This window comes from Aphanomyces invadans, assembly GCF_000520115.1.
Source record: "Aphanomyces invadans strain NJM9701 unplaced genomic scaffold supercont1.12, whole genome shotgun sequence".
Taxonomy (NCBI): Eukaryota; Oomycota; class Saprolegniomycetes; order Saprolegniales; family Verrucalvaceae; genus Aphanomyces; species Aphanomyces invadans.
This window is the reverse complement of record NW_008580157.1, coordinates 449,670-464,417: the sequence shown is the minus strand read 5'-3', so window position 1 is coordinate 464,417 and position 14,748 is coordinate 449,670. Positions and strand designations below refer to the sequence as shown.

General features: G+C 55.2%; 6 protein-coding genes across 7 annotated transcripts; 2 read left to right on the top strand and 4 right to left on the bottom strand.

Annotated features, from left to right (window-relative positions):
* Positions 1–377: 377 nt before the first annotated feature.
* Positions 378–2,214, bottom strand: H310_06654 (hypothetical protein; the record flags this gene model as incomplete). The annotated part of the gene is made up of 10 exons (XM_008871795.1): positions 378–619; positions 703–771; positions 836–1,145; positions 1,199–1,389; positions 1,454–1,519; positions 1,577–1,670; positions 1,717–1,862; positions 1,911–1,973; positions 2,021–2,106; positions 2,160–2,214. 10 exons carry the CDS (start codon positions 2,212–2,214, stop codon positions 437–439), a joined length of 1,263 nt encoding a protein of 420 aa, XP_008870017.1. The 3' UTR covers positions 378–436.
* Positions 2,215–2,344: 130 nt separating this feature from the next.
* H310_06653 (hypothetical protein) lies at positions 2,345–6,505 on the top strand. Its single transcript, XM_008871794.1, has 12 exons — positions 2,345–2,461; positions 2,519–2,633; positions 2,687–2,981; positions 3,031–3,301; positions 3,349–3,796; positions 3,854–4,033; positions 4,081–4,323; positions 4,377–4,494; positions 4,546–4,917; positions 4,979–5,707; positions 5,757–6,179; positions 6,231–6,505. Exons 1-12 carry the CDS (start codon positions 2,387–2,389, stop codon positions 6,364–6,366), a joined length of 3,405 nt encoding a protein of 1,134 aa, XP_008870016.1. The 5' UTR covers positions 2,345–2,386; the 3' UTR covers positions 6,367–6,505.
* H310_06652 lies at positions 5,801–7,852 on the bottom strand. Of its 2 annotated transcripts, XM_008871792.1 has the most exons (7): positions 7,721–7,852; positions 7,600–7,678; positions 7,458–7,549; positions 7,353–7,402; positions 7,256–7,300; positions 7,050–7,213; positions 5,801–7,007 (listed from the first exon to the last, which is right to left on the bottom strand). In XM_008871792.1, exons 1-7 carry the CDS (start codon positions 7,812–7,814, stop codon positions 6,557–6,559), a joined length of 975 nt encoding a protein of 324 aa, XP_008870014.1. In that variant the 5' UTR covers positions 7,815–7,852; the 3' UTR covers positions 5,801–6,556. The 2 variants fall into 2 exon arrangements, with proteins under 2 accessions (XP_008870014.1, XP_008870015.1); XM_008871793.1 differs by having other exon boundaries at positions 7,458–7,678.
* Positions 7,853–8,208: 356 nt separating this feature from the next.
* On the bottom strand, positions 8,209–8,989 carry H310_06651 (thioredoxin). The gene is made up of 5 exons (XM_008871791.1): positions 8,897–8,989; positions 8,713–8,851; positions 8,577–8,655; positions 8,474–8,527; positions 8,209–8,425 (listed from the first exon to the last, which is right to left on the bottom strand). Exons 1-5 carry the CDS (start codon positions 8,970–8,972, stop codon positions 8,366–8,368), a joined length of 408 nt encoding a protein of 135 aa, XP_008870013.1. The 5' UTR covers positions 8,973–8,989; the 3' UTR covers positions 8,209–8,365.
* A 990-nt stretch (positions 8,990–9,979) lies between these two features.
* On the bottom strand, positions 9,980–10,786 carry H310_06650 (hypothetical protein). The gene has a single exon (XM_008871790.1). The coding sequence runs from the start codon at positions 10,745–10,747 to the stop codon at positions 10,043–10,045; it is 705 nt and encodes a 234-aa protein (XP_008870012.1). The 5' UTR covers positions 10,748–10,786; the 3' UTR covers positions 9,980–10,042.
* Positions 10,787–13,058: 2,272 nt separating this feature from the next.
* On the top strand, positions 13,059–14,748 carry H310_06649 (hypothetical protein). Its single transcript, XM_008871789.1, has 3 exons — positions 13,059–13,993; positions 14,046–14,447; positions 14,501–14,748. Exons 1-3 carry the CDS (start codon positions 13,103–13,105, stop codon positions 14,744–14,746), a joined length of 1,539 nt encoding a protein of 512 aa, XP_008870011.1. The 5' UTR covers positions 13,059–13,102; the 3' UTR covers positions 14,747–14,748.

The window sequence follows — 14,748 nt, the reverse complement described above, 5'->3', positions numbered from 1 at the left end:
TCAAACAGTTATGTGCAGCGCGCCTTGCATGGATAGCGACGTTTTGCACCAAAGCGCGATGGAGAGGTCGCACTGTTCATGCACTCAACTCTCAACGGACAGCTACATCCCGCAAGACTTTTGCCGGCAAAACTCAGGTTTTTTCCAACTCCATCCATCTCGCATCCTCGTCTGACCTTCCTGCTTTGCAGCTCGGCTGCTTTGCAGTATCCTTGGCGTGTGTGGCACGTGGGGCTGTGGCCTTCACGACTTTATGTGCCCGCGATATGACTGGGATAGACTGTACCCCTGCGCCGCCGTGACTGTTCAACCCTCCGTGCTAGTGATCCTTCTTTTTGTCCTCGCGGTCTTTAACTGACAAGTGCTTCATATCGTTATGCTCAATACCGTGCATTCAAATAGCCAGCTGCTCTACCAAATGTACTTGAACATTCCACTACGACACACCGCGCGGTACTTGTGGGGCAAAGTACGCCTGGTCGAGGCCCCACGCTCCAGTGTCAGGAAAAATGAGCTCTGGGTACAGCCCTGTGCCGTACGATGCCGCATTGAGCTTGCTCTGCGTTTCGTAGTCAAAATCGAGCGCGACAATTGCTCCGTTGGCATTCAAGCAGGGCGGCTATCACGACGCACCGTCATCATGAGATGGCCACCGCGAATCAAATGGATTCGACATGGAGCTCCGTCAGGTGGAGGTCTTACCGCAGCACAATAGTACCAAGACAACACGTCGTGCTTCTCCCACGCATGTCCCGTTGCGGCCGTGAATCCCTAAGTGAGTTGCGCGTCAGGGTGCTGATCGAACCCCAGCGGGAGTGAAACGACGTGTTCCTACAATGTAAGCTTGATCGTTTGGCAAGATTAATGCAACGGCCAAATTGATCGGCACCGCGAAGAGAGGCGTGTCGGAGTTGATGCCGTCGTCCATGAAAACGACGACGCAGCCCACACGCCGCTCCTCCGACATATCCTTCATGAACGGCACTGCGTCTGGCGCGGACGACAGGTATGCAAAGTATTGCTGAGGCATGGAGTTGTAGTAGCGAACTTTGACGATGTGAATCGTGCCATCGGCGATATCAACGGGAACTGGGGCCGATAGAAGCAGTGGAGGATTGCCAGGAGCATTACTTGATGCGTGTAGGCTATACACACACTATGCGTCATCCAATCGACGGTAAAATCTCTTGGAATGTACCTGACGTGGTCGACGAGGAGCGCGTCTGAAGTGGGGCTACCACCGTTTGGTCCCGTGTGAAACACCACGGCGAGAGCTGGTGAAATGCTTGACCAACCGAGTCCTTGTCCCGATGCGCCCAACGCAAACGTGGCGTTCGGGTCGCCATGGACGACAAAGGCAAAGCCATCGCCTCCGTGGACTACGCAAGACTACCATTCGCACTCGACAGTGCGGCTTGTCGGTAGGTATTTGAAATTTCAGATGGACCAGTACCTGATACGAAGTGAGCCCAAAGTTGGGTGTTTTCACATCGTAGCATCGCTTGGCGTGGTCCGAAATCTGATGAGAACGAGCACGATTACAATGACCAACCATAATGTGCTTGGTGCGCCTTACTTGGAACGTAAATCTTGTCTCAAACCCGTCAAGGACATTAAGAGGGTCGTTGTACCAAACAGAGGAAGCTTGATGAGGCTGGGATCCGGTGAGCCTGAGGATCCGACAGGTTACCGCTTTGTCAGCAAATACGTGCTCACCTCACACGAACAGGACACTCACTTTGCAGGGAAGGCTGATATGTGTCGCGGTGTCCAAACATGGCTGTGGTTGATGCAATGTGCTTAGTGAATGCAGGTGTAGACGTCTCTGTCGTGTCGAGGGTAACTCGGTCGAGAGAATGAGACTGAACAGGACGTGTCACCAGAGAACGTTAGATCTATCACAACAGTACCTGTATGACGTCCAACAGCGCTTCCAGCACGTCCGCGGCGGCGTAATTGACACCGTATGCATTCTACACGCATCTAGTAAGCGCTTTTACTTCGTTGGGGTGTGTCAAACAATCGGTTTGAAGATGCAATTTGTCGTTGCGGAGTTTCCGTTTAGCGTGAGTCCCAGAGTTTCGTTGAAGTCCGCATAGAAGAACACTACTCGAACGACAACGTCAAGCATGCCTCCATCACTACCGTTGCCTTGGTACCTCCATGGACGGCGACAGAAATGAGCGCTATCGTGGCCGCTGCATGTCCGATCATCGGTCGTCCCGAAGTGCGACGGCTCAAGATTGCAGTGGAATTGCGAATATCCGGATGATTCCGATTGAAGTTGCAAACGCTTCCGCATAAACCCCTGGATTTCATTGGATGGCAAGACATTATCCGGAGACCAAGGTGATCTCGGTGACCTGAACGCCGCCGTCGCCGCCACATGCGTCTAACAATCCATCGGGGTGAAAACATCGGCGCCCAAGACCAAGAAACTTCCTTCGACACCTACGTCCGCGTAGGCATCATGAGATTGTGGATGGTGCCCGTGTGAATTGTGGTGTCTCGTGTGTAGGTTGTGTATGATGGGAAGGAAGTTGGCATTACGCACGTTGTCCGTCGGGCTGTGAGCCCTGTATGGGACATGGAGTTGTGGGTGCCTCTCCAAGAGTCGTGGGATATGAACGTGGGTATGTTAACGCATATTGCACGCATTGAGCTCACGAGTCTTCGATTTGTCCAGCGTTCATTTCGTTCGACGTCAAGTGCAGTGACGACTCGGCCCACGGAGAGTGCCTTGCATCATGTCGTGTCAATTTGTCGCTGATGCAAGGCCCCAAGGAACCGACGCAAGTCAAGTGTCAGTTGATTCGCGGATCAACAGTGCGGTGCGGCTGGCTATACATCAGCATGCAGATGGAAGAGGCCGAGGTGTTGCTGTTCTCAAAAGCCAAGCGCGTCGACGTCCGCGACGTACTACCGCCGCACAACGAGCGCTTCCAGCACCACTACGCGCCGATTCCCCGAGTCTGGCATCCGTGCGTCCTTCCAGCTCGTGTCATGTCTGGGGGCCGATTGCAATCGTAGGTTGCACGACTGCGTTGTTCCGTCCAACGAGAAGATCTTGTACATGGTCGAAGAAGTGTCGCTGACGTTTCACGTAACGGAGGGTAACCAGGGGGTGCTGGCGCTCATGGTGGTGACCAACTTCCGTCTCTGGTTCATTCCGTACGCCCCCGTGCAAGGACTCCACCACGAAGACGTGCACACCATTCCACTCGGGAAGATTGCCAAGCTGACGCAGACCCAGTCGAAGCAGAAACAGTTCACTGTCCATGGCCTCACGATGGAAAACATGGTAAACGCTCCCAACCACTCTTCCTTCCACCCGTTTCTCTGCTCCAGGACGCATCACTGTACTCGGTGACGCTCAACGCCCGCCTCCGCGCCGGGGATTCAGAGGCGAAGCGAGTGCGTATGCTCACGCACATCGTGAACGAAATCGAGTGGCTCCAAATGGAAAACAACTTTTGCGCGTTCACAGACCTCAACATCGTCGAGTCCCATCCAGAAGCGAACGTGACGACGGAACATCCCGTCGGCATCAGTCCCATGACGAAGCGGTCGTTCCTGTCAGATGGAGCATCGGCAGGCGCGCCTCCCCTACTGTACGAACATTCCGACAATTTCGAGCCGTTCATTCGAAATCGTGTGGTTGACGTGAACAGGCGGCGATCGCACACGTCGTCGTTCGACCAGTCCCTGCAACTTCGACTTGCAAGTCCGACGGCCACAAGTGCTGCCAACAAGCGTCGTATTCGGTACGATCCGCTGGCAGAATTTTCTCGGCAAGGTTCGATGGCCATCCATTGTGATATGCGACCGAATGTTCTCAATGCGTGGCACACAGGCGTGTTCAGCCATCCTGCGTGGCGCCAAACAACGGTCAATGCCCACTACGGTTTATGCCCGTCGTACCCGAGCTTTCTTCTTGTGCCGGCGTCCGTCCCCGACGACATTCTTGCTGAAGCAGCCCGGTTTCGGTCGAAACGTAGACATCCTGCGCTCACGTGGCTCCACCCGCGCACAGGTTGGGCAATGGAGCGCTTGGGATTCAAAGCCGTTGGTCGTGTGTAGGCGCCCCACTGTGCCGCAGCAGTCAGCCCAAGTCTGGCGTCCTCCGCACGAGCAGCAAAGAGGACCGTGACCTCCTCTGGGCCATTCGAGACGCCGCGTATCCTGTCGATGGCCGGTCCAAGCAGTCGACACTGGTGCACATCGTCGACTGCCGACCCGAAATCAACGCCAAGTCGAACGCCCTCGCAGGAAAGGGCCACGAGTCGGCCAAGCACTACGACCGCGACGGCTACCCCTGCGCGTGTACGTCGAGCACTTTCCCCCGACGTATCGATCCCTCAACGTCTTGAGTGCAGCTATTGCGTTCATGGGAATTGACAACATCCACGTCGTGCGCGCATCGTTCAACCAGCTCAGTCAGGCGCTGTATCAAGTGGACGACGCCACGTTCCACAGCACCCTCCAGAAGAGCCGGTGGGTTGGATAGGATGACGAACCCGTGGCTCTATCTTGCGGTGTGCATAGGTGGTTGGAGCACATCAACAGCATCTTGGCGGGGGCCGTCGAGGTGGCATCGCACCTCGAGCGCGGTGATGCGGTCCTGGTGCACTGCAGCGACGGGTGGGATCGCACCGCACAGCTGTGTGCCCTGGCGCAGTTGATGCTGGATCCGTACTTTCGCACGATCGAAGGGTTTGCGACCCTCGTGGAGAAGGACTGGTGCAGCTTTGGCCACAACTTTGCAAAGCGGTGTGGGTTTCCCGTCACGGACGACACGTCGCCCGTGTTTCAGCAATTTCTGGACGCCGTGTACCAACTGACACTGCAATTTCCAACGCATTTTCAATTCAACGAAATGTTTTTGTCGTCGGTGGCCGACGCTGTGTACTCGTCATGGTGCGATTTGTTTGCAATGGCCGGTGGCTTGCATACCGACGGATCATGGTGTCCTTGGTAGGTTTGGTACGTTCCAGAAGAACTGCGAGGCGGACCGCGCCGCGTTCCTGTGCGCCGTGCCGACGATCAGCGTGTGGGATACCATTCGCGCTTCCACTGACATGTACCGGAACCCGCTGTACAACACAGACACGGACGACGCAATGGTCCCGGTCTGCCGCGTCCGCCTCATGCAATTGTGGGCAAGCCAGCACCAGAAAGCCATCAGCCATATGCGTCTGCAGCAGCGCGAGGTTGAGATGCTGGCGCTGATCCGCCAGCAGGAGCGAGAATTAACGCGACTGCGGGATTTACTCACTCCCGAGCAACATCTAGAGGTCAAGAACGCCCAGCTGCGGTCGGAAATCCAGCGGCTCGCGCGGAAAATTGCAATTCACCACGAGCATCGCCTATCGTCTAGCGTCTCGTCGACCCCCACGACGACCCCAGAAAAAGCCAAGCTGCTACGCCGACTCACCACAACCGTTGCGAGCCCCACGCACAGCGCTCCCGTCCACGGCGCGTCGTCGTCGTCCCTTGGCCCACCTTCCTTGCAACCAGCTGACTTGCATCGAACGCGCAGTGGCAGTGGCCGAGTGAAGCAAGGACTGGCTGCTCTCCTGACGGGACGACCACAGGTCAACGACATCACGACCCTTCGCAACGAGTACCAAGACTTAACGAGGCATCTGGAATCCATGCGATCCATAGCAAGGTCTCTCGATGAAGATGCGTATTCGACGATGCAGCAGTAGGTTTCTGTTTCCTGAGTCGGTTGCTGCAATTATCTTGCTTGGTAGATTGCGCTTTCAAAACTACAACACCCCCCTCGAAGAAGGCACGGTCGCCTCGGAACCTATCAAACAAGCTGAAGACACGCAGACAAGCACGTCGTTCATGTTGTCGCCGTCGTACTTTAACGCAAGCACTGCGCCACCGCACATGAACCCTGTCGTGACGGCGGCGCTCTCCACGTCATTCACGACGGCCACCCGCCCCCACGTCAGCCTCTTGGCCATGACCGACTTCAACGCGCCTCCGCAGTCGGCAAAAGGGCCGCGGCCTCACTCGATGTCCACCTCCCGCGCGGGCAACTCGAACGTCCAGCCCGTGTGGGAGCTGGACAAAGACGCTGCGTGCTGCAAACAGTGCAAGAAAAAGTTTATTGCCGTCGTGCGCAATCGCCACCACTGCAGGTGCTGCGGCTACGTCTTTTGTGGCAAGTGCGTACACTCCATGACTCAGGCTCATCTGACCCACGCCGTGTGCTCCAGGTGTACGAGCCATCGCATGTCCTTGCCCGAGTTTGGGTACTTTGAATTGGTGCGAGTGTGTCGCGTCTGCTTCAACTCGAGTGGTGGCGCCGACGACGTGTTGCAGGAGGACTTTACGTTCACTCGAACGAGCTGACCGAGGAGCGACCTGTGTCATGGCAAAGCTGCAGGGCCATGCAGGGAACGCCGTGGGTGTGTCCACATCTAACCGAGACTGCAGTGCTGCCTTGTTTGAGATAGTTTGGCATCGCTGTCGAGTGCGAACGTCGCAAGATAACGGAGGCTTGGCACTTTGGAGCAAAACGATGTCTTTACCCAAGAAAGTGTTAGCTGGTACTGACCACGTGGTCCGACAACGCAATGTCCTGCTGGACGACTTCGCTTGTTAACGAAAGCACGGGCAATGGAGCTACTTGTGAGTTGTCGACCGCATCACTAGCTGCAGTGGCAGAACGACTCGATTCGGTTGACGTAGGTACAGCTGATGGTGGTGCGACCACTGCAGCGTTCGAGGTGGATGTGTCCAGGGGCGCGTCGGTGACATAGGCATTCGTGCGTTTGCCGACTGCCAAAGCTTGACGATAGCGAGGCGTGGCAACCATCGACCGGACAAAGCTCCCGTTGTACGCATTTTTGGGCGTCAGGCGGGCAATCAAGGGCGACGAGCAGCAAATTGTCGACGATGGCGACGACGAAACTGCGGCATCTTCCAGCTCCAGAGCTGGCTTGCCTTCTATTCGTCGGCCTGTGGATTTGTGCAGGGGCTTTTTGACCGGCCTGAACGCGATGCATGATGATGGATCTGATGGTTGGGCCTACCGCATGGGCATCGCGCAATCAGTGGCGGGGGTGGCGTTGGGCTGCTGGGGCGGCGGCGGGGCAATGCCCATGAGGGTTTTGAGCTCCAAGTGTTTGGCAACGTGCTCTTGTCGCACATCTCGCGGCGTGACCGACTTGTGTAGCGTCGGAAACGCCCCGTGAAACTGCGCCAACCGATCAGTTCCCATCGTCCCCACGACAACAACCTGTTCGGTGCGATATGCTCCCGGGCCGGGGGTGCTTTGCGTAGTCTGCATATTCGACGCTTGCATGGCGTTCCAGTCAAACTTACGGTGCACGCACCTCTGGAAAGCGAGGAGTGGCTGACTTGAGGGGCACGGCGTTTCCTTTGTCTGGGCAGCACCCGTCCGTTCACTTTGAGCGCACATGGCAAGCACGAGCACGTACGTTTCGAGTCGTACGTGAGCCCATGGTCAATGTCGTACATGGCGTCGGTCGGAATCGGCACGACAAGGGTCAAGCTTGTGCATCGGTCGACTCTACAACCGGCGTGGTTGGAAATGCCTGCATAGACACAACGACCTCGTACTTGTACAGCGAGATCGATCGGTTCGACGACGGCACGTGCGGGTTGATGTAGCCAGGGCCGCGGCCGATCTCAAACGAGTCTGCTCGACAGTCACGACGGTCGCTCACTCGAGACCACGTACCAGGGGCAGCTTTGTTGTCGAGCTGCGTTGGGCGAAATGCAGAATACTGTTGTTGAGCGAACCGCACGTGGCAGTTGTCCTTGCTGCGGCGCATGACAGCCGTGAGGGAACCACGCTTGGAATGCGTTGTCGACCTCTAAAAATAGGTCCTTGACTGCTGCCTCCTGCCATCGGCCTGAAAAAACCTCGACGCGAGTGCGACTGACGGAGCGGTTCCTCGCATGCAGAAATCAGCTAAGGGGGCGTTTTCGCCGTTGGTTCAGACGGGGGACGAGGTGCTGCATCCGAGCGACTCTACACAACTCCCTCTCTTGGCATTCCTCTTCTACTCCGGAGTACCGATCATTTCTCGTGAAAGTGGATCGCCTCGCTGTGTCCTCCATGGTCTCAGTTCCGTCAGACAAAGGAAGCTCGTCTCTGTTTTGGTGGAGTGTGGATCGTAGACTGCCAGTACCAGATGACAGGAACGAGAGCGTCACAGAACGGCGGCGTGAAGCATCTTTTACAGCCATGAGATGGCACACGTAACTCAAACGAGACTGACATGTTCGGGGTGATGTGTTGTGTTGCTTCCCACGCAGTCATCGCAAGCTAGACATGATATCCTTTTCCAACTTAGTGATCCTGCGCTGAAAATGCACGATGTTACAAACTCTTGAGCTTGGCCACGCTCTGCGCGAGCAAGTTGGGGTCAGCTCCCGAAAACTACAGCGACGTCGTCAAATGGAGCTTTGGCGAGCAAGGCAGAGTTACCCCGAGCGACTTTTGCAACTGACCGTTCGAGTAGAACTGGAAGGTAGGCATGGACTACGCAATCGAATAAGCTTTCATCTGTGGCGTTGGTTGTCTGCCGTACCCGGACACCGGCGACGTGGGCTGTGTGGTCCATTTCGTCGACATCAACCTTCGCAAACGACACGTCCGTGTTCATGTTGCTGCATCGCACAAAAGCGTTCTTAGTCGACGGAATCCTGCGACATGTAGACGTGTACCTCAGTTCCGCGTAAACGGGCGAAATCATCTTGCACGGGCCGCACCACGAGGCCGTGAAGTACACAACACTCTTGGCATCCGGGCGAGCAATCAATTGTTCATACTCGGCATGCTCTGTCAGTTCCTTCACAAGAGAGGCTACAACGAACGCGTCACTTCAAAGAGGGCTTCATGAATCTGTACCTCCGGCGCGCGAGGAGAAGCTCGCGATGGACACACGGGAGGTAGCGGCGGCGGCAGTGAATCGGCGAAGAAGCATGGGGAGCAACAGTGGCAATTATTGGCTGACATGGGCAGGGCTTTTCACTTCAATAGGGTTGCTTTGTATTTAGGGGTATTTTATGTTAAACCCAATCGTATTATTCATGCACAATTGCATCATTTAGGGTAATTTGTTGCAGTTGAAGCATATGTTTGAGATCCGCCTTTCACTTGAAGTTTGTAAGGAGACTAGTTTGGCTTGGATTTTCAAGCCCATCAGCCTTTCTCGCAGTTCGAACGGAATGGCCATCGAAGGCACGGCCTTCCGCACCGCAGTAGCTCTAGCGTGCCTGTTTGGTCTAGTCGTTGGCAGTTGCTCCGAGTGCGCGTTGGCTGGGCAATGCTCTGCTGCGTACAACGGCGGTGCGGGCCACTTCTGTGGTATGTGGATGGGGACCCCATGCTGCTGTCCTGACGCGTCAGCTTGCGTTCCAACACCGCTCACTTGTCAATGCCATATCCGCCGAACTGGACCTCCACTGGATTCGTCTCCGCTGCAGAACATCTCCAACATGCGCGCAGGCGGCCTCGTCGCTGTGTTTCTGTGGCTGACGGGGTTCTTTTGTATCTATTGGGGCTGCTTCACACGCTGGCGTCAAAGTTTTGTCCGCCAGCGACAATATGTTGCAATTCCGTCGCTGCATACAGGTGCCAACGTGTACAGCCTGCCGTTTTCTCATGCAGTCCAATACCCACCACAACCGCAACGCGCTAACGCCACCGTGCAAATGCCAACATCAAGTGATCTTGACTTTGTCGTCATCGCCGCTCCATCGCCTCTGCCTCCACGATGGAGCCGATCCCATGTAGTGCAGAGACCTACTGTGCTGACCTTACCCAAGATTCGAGTGTAGCTGTACTTGGTGATTTGGAAGTATTTAAGAGAGCATCGCCACCTCACGCTCCAAGGTGATGCACGGCACTTTACGACGTATGGGCGTCCTCTTTGGCGAGTGGTACTCGAGAAATGCCGCGGCGCATTGGACGATGCTGAGCATCAGTCCTCACGGGAATACGAAGACAGATGTAAGTAAGAAGGCACTGTGATGACCTCTATTGCGTTTGCGTCTAAAAGTCGCCGGCGAAATCACCGCCGCCATTGTCGCCCGAGTCGCCAGCAAACGTGTTGTTGCCAGTATCCCCGGCAAACGTAGTGTTGTTGTACCCTCCATCGTATCCTCCATCGTGATGGTGCATGGCTTCTCCGATCGCCACACCAGTCGCGAGACCTGCAGCAGCTCCGACGGCGGCGCCTGTTCCCACACCGTAGCCCGACTGATACGTTTGGTACACCACCGGCTGAGGGGGCGCCATGTACACGGGTTGTTGGGCCGCATACACCGGTTGTTGATTCACGTACACCGGTTGACCGTACTGGTTCGTTTGTTGGGCAACGGGAATGTATTGTGGCTGAGCGACGTATTCATGATCATCGTTGCGACAGCAGCAGCGGCAGAGGCACCATGCTAGGCAAGTGAAGAAAATAAGGGATGAAATGGTGCCGATAATCGTGGTGGTGGATCCGTTGTTGGGGCGATAGGGAGCAGGGGCTGCGGCACAGCGGCAGTCGTACGGCGTCGTGGCACATTGAGCACTTTGGGGGCAGCAACACGTTTTGCCGGCAACGACCCCGCAGGATCGGCCCGGGGTCCCGCGGTAGGCAGTGCTGCACTCTCCATTGTACACGCAGGAATTGCAGTCGGCCTCGACGATAGTCGCAAGAGCCAACAGGACTAGGGACACCAACAGAACTGGAACCCCGCACGTCTTCATTGTGCTCGAGATGGAAAATGGCAGTGGCGGGGGGAACCGATGATTCCGAATGTGTGTCGTTCGTAGACGTCGAATAGTCCGATGCCGGTAAAACCAACATTCCTGACGTCAAAGTCAAGATCGATATTTATTTCGAACTCTCCAATGCACCGTATACATATTAGTAGATACTTAAATATTTTAAAAGGCAGATAAATGCGCAATCGATATATTATGACCATTTTTCACAATGACCGAAGAAAGTCCAAGTACCGCTTGACAGAATGAAGTCGCTTTGTACAGTACAGTCGCCGACAAACGGATCTTGGAACGTGAGGTGGTGAGGCAGGCATGAAGGCACCCTTACTTGTGCATGGAGTACTGAGGAGGAGGCGACGGGGCACTTGGAGGAGCCTCGTGATATGGCGGCGGGGCTTCATATGGATGTGCCTGGTAGATATGGGGAGGAGGTGGTGCCGCTACTTCTGGTTGGACTTTGCTCCGCGCCATGGACTGAGTTGCAAATGGCGCGGCCATCGCGTAGGCTGGCATAGGAGAACTCGCCAAATGGTTTGGTTGATGGTATGGACCCAGAGTCGAATTGCCCGACGAAACGTGCAACGAGGCATCGACAGGGACGGCAATTGCGAAAGGCGGGTCTTGTGGGTACGACGGATAAGCCTCATGCAAAGGCTGCAGACATGCGTAGGGGTCAGCATCTTGAGTGGACAGTGTCGGTTGATTTTGAGAGACACTTCCGTACGTGGCAGGAAGGGAGTCATAACGCTGGTATGCTTTTGTTGGCTGGGACGGTCGTGTCCCGCTCAACTCGGGATGCGAATATCCACGGTTCGTTCGACAAGACGGTGGCATTGCAGTTTCCGAGTTGTTCAGAGGTGCATTTTGCTCGTTGTCGCCGCGGCTGGAACAGTTGTGTCGAGCACAACAGAACGCGCCAACAAAAAGACTCACAACGACTCCAACGACAATTGCAACGACCAATCCATCATTTCGGTCCATGGGAAGGGTTTGTGGAGGAGCGTACCCAGGATATGGCAGATTGCGACACCTGCAGTCGAAAACGGTAGCGGCGCACTGCATCGTCAGCGGGCAGCAGCAGTAGACGCCACCAACACGTCCACAGAACGCGCCAGGGGCGACATCTTTGTACGCCAGCGTGCAGTCTCCCGACATCGCGCAGTCATCGCACCCTGCGAGCACGGTGGAAAGGGTGGCCAAAAGGGCATTCGCCAGGAGCAGTAGACGTCGCACCGAACGTAGCCATGCCATAGCACTCGTCCACCGACTGACAGTGCAATCCGGCAAATCTCGATTGGCAATCCTCGAACAGTATCATTTTGGTTGGTATATTTTTTGTGGGAACGCGATCTTTTCCATACATTTCCCAACTTGTAATAAAATGTATACATATTTTAGGTAATCTACAATATTTCTCTGGTCGCAGTGTTCCGTCCCCGTTTCTGCGACGACTGCGAGTCCTCGGCGCTTCTGCAGCACGCCGCGCCTGCCGCATGGGCGGTAGAAACGTAGGACGTTGCCGACGCTTCAACTAGTACATCAAGAGTTATTGGGGATGGAGTGGAACGCACGACGGATGACATGTCGATGCACGTGGTCGGCCGCACACAGTTGAGCGCCCTATGAACATGTAGCTGCAATAGATGGATCGACAGTCGGTAAGTACGTCCCCTCATCTCTGACAAATCCACCGGACCAGAATTCAATTGCGTCCACATCACCACACTGTCGAATGATGTCTCAAGAAGCATGAACGAGGCGCACTATCTTTCACTCATTGCCGTGCATGACAAATGCAAGGGCATGTGTATTTTGGCTGTGGTGCCAATAGTCTGCCATGTGCCAGGCATGCTTGGACAAAGACGACGAGTCCATCTTGTCCGTGTGCCGACCAGCATGTCCAGCAGCGGCGTGTGTCCCTTGCGTGACAGAGGACACTCGCGTGCGCATGGCTGCCAAAGGTGCTCAGGTCGACGGACGACGACATGCAAAGAACTCAGCGCGCAACAGAGCGTTTTGTCGAGAGAAGCTGCGTGGTATATCTCAAAAGCTTCGTGCTGATGGAGCTCCACGGCAACGACCACTGATTTGTTTTGTCTTCTATCGACGGCCACCGTCGACGACCCCATGTCGATCGTTATTGAAGGTGTGTGTTCTCAAATCTGGTCATTGTGTGTCCATATTCCATATCGATGGTCAATTTTATTAACTGCAAAATCGACATACTGTAGTACTAGTATTTGGTTGGAGGAATTCAAAATGCATAATATTTTCTAATATGTCATAGTATGGTTTGGCCGATAGCGGTGCGAAAAAATTTTGCTTGACACGAAGAACATGGTGATGCATGCGCAACTGGTGGAAGCACTCACGAAGGTGGACAAGCGGACCCAGAACCTCCTCAAGCGCGTCATCCATTATGAACCTGTCCAAAAGATGCTCGAAGCATTCTTGAACGACACATCGCGGTCCTTTGAAGACTGGATTTGGGATTCCAAGACGCGTGAAGTGTTGAGTCGATTGCAAGACCGGGCAGATATGTTTGGACCTCACGCCGCCACAAAGGACCACACTCTACAGACAAGCTTTAGTGACGCCCTTCAGAACGGACTCAATCGCATGGACGATGAGTCCATCGTGGGTGTCGCGACGACAGCCAAGCAGACGGGCAAAGAACTCTTTGCCCACAAGCGATTCGAGCAAACGTTGAAAGCGTTTCGAAATGCCGCGGAAGTCCTCAAACCCCACTTGGCACGGTCCCCCACCGCCTTTTCGTCACTTTTCGTTACATCTTGCACCAACGCTGCGATCTGTGGCATCAAGCTGCAGGCATGGCCAACCGTACAAGAGTACGCCCAGCTGGCCCTGGCGCAGAGCCCCACGGACGGTAAAGCGTGGTACTGTCTTTCTAAAGTCCTCTTGTGGGAGCATCGGTACGACGAAGCGAAGCAAGCAGCGGAGAAAGCGTTGGATGCAAACCCGAACGACGCGATGTGCCACAAAGTCCTTCAAGACATCGAGGTCCTCCAACGCCGTGTCGAAGCACGCGTGGCAAAAGAGACTGAGCTCCTTCGGCAGAAAGCTGATCTCGTTCGCGAGAATGCCGAGGCCGCGCGGGCACTCGAGGAGGCCAAGTACAAGCCACGGTTTGTCGCGCTTCCGGCTCCCACAAGCCCGAAAACACCCGCGAGTCGATTGAACATGTACTTTCAGCGAAGCAAAGAACAGGTACGACAGTCTGTGCAAATCTTTCGCCAAACCTCTGACGCTTCATATCGAGGTCTCGATCGACTTTACATCCCTCTTCGACGTCGAGAATGGCGAGCCGCCTCTATACGAGTGTGTTGTGACCAACTTGTCGACGAAAACGCGCCTGGCGACGGCCCAAGCACCAAACAAGAAAGCCGCGCAAGCAATTGCGACCGACGTGGCCATCCTCAAGATGTGGTACGACCGACACACGACCGGGACCCTGCACGCAGAAGACGCTGCGTACCTTGCGGCGCATCCTGACGACCTCGAGACTATTCTGGGACTGGACTACTCGATGGTTCACACAAAGCTTCGGCAGCAACCGGAAGCACCCGTTCAGATGACGTACACGAGCGCGATCTTTCTCCGCGACCAAAACGCCTCTCCATCGATGTACCTGAACCAGCTGCACTCGCAGGGCAAACTCCACGTACGCCCTTCCTCGAGAATCTCAACTTGAGACTCACCATGCCACCCTTGTAGATTCACTTCGACATCACCGATCTCTCTGACATCCCCAACAACATTCAGCTATTCCGGGTGTCGGCGATCCTAAACGGTCGCGTGGTCGCCACCCACGAGTGTCCGTCCAAGAAGACCGCCAAGCAAGTCGTGTCCAAGACTGCGTTAGATGTGGCGATCCGAGAAAGTCAAGCGATGTTTCCAGACCAAACCGAGGATTCGATCCGAGACGTGCCGTCACTGGGTGCAGTGCGTGACGAGCGCTGAAA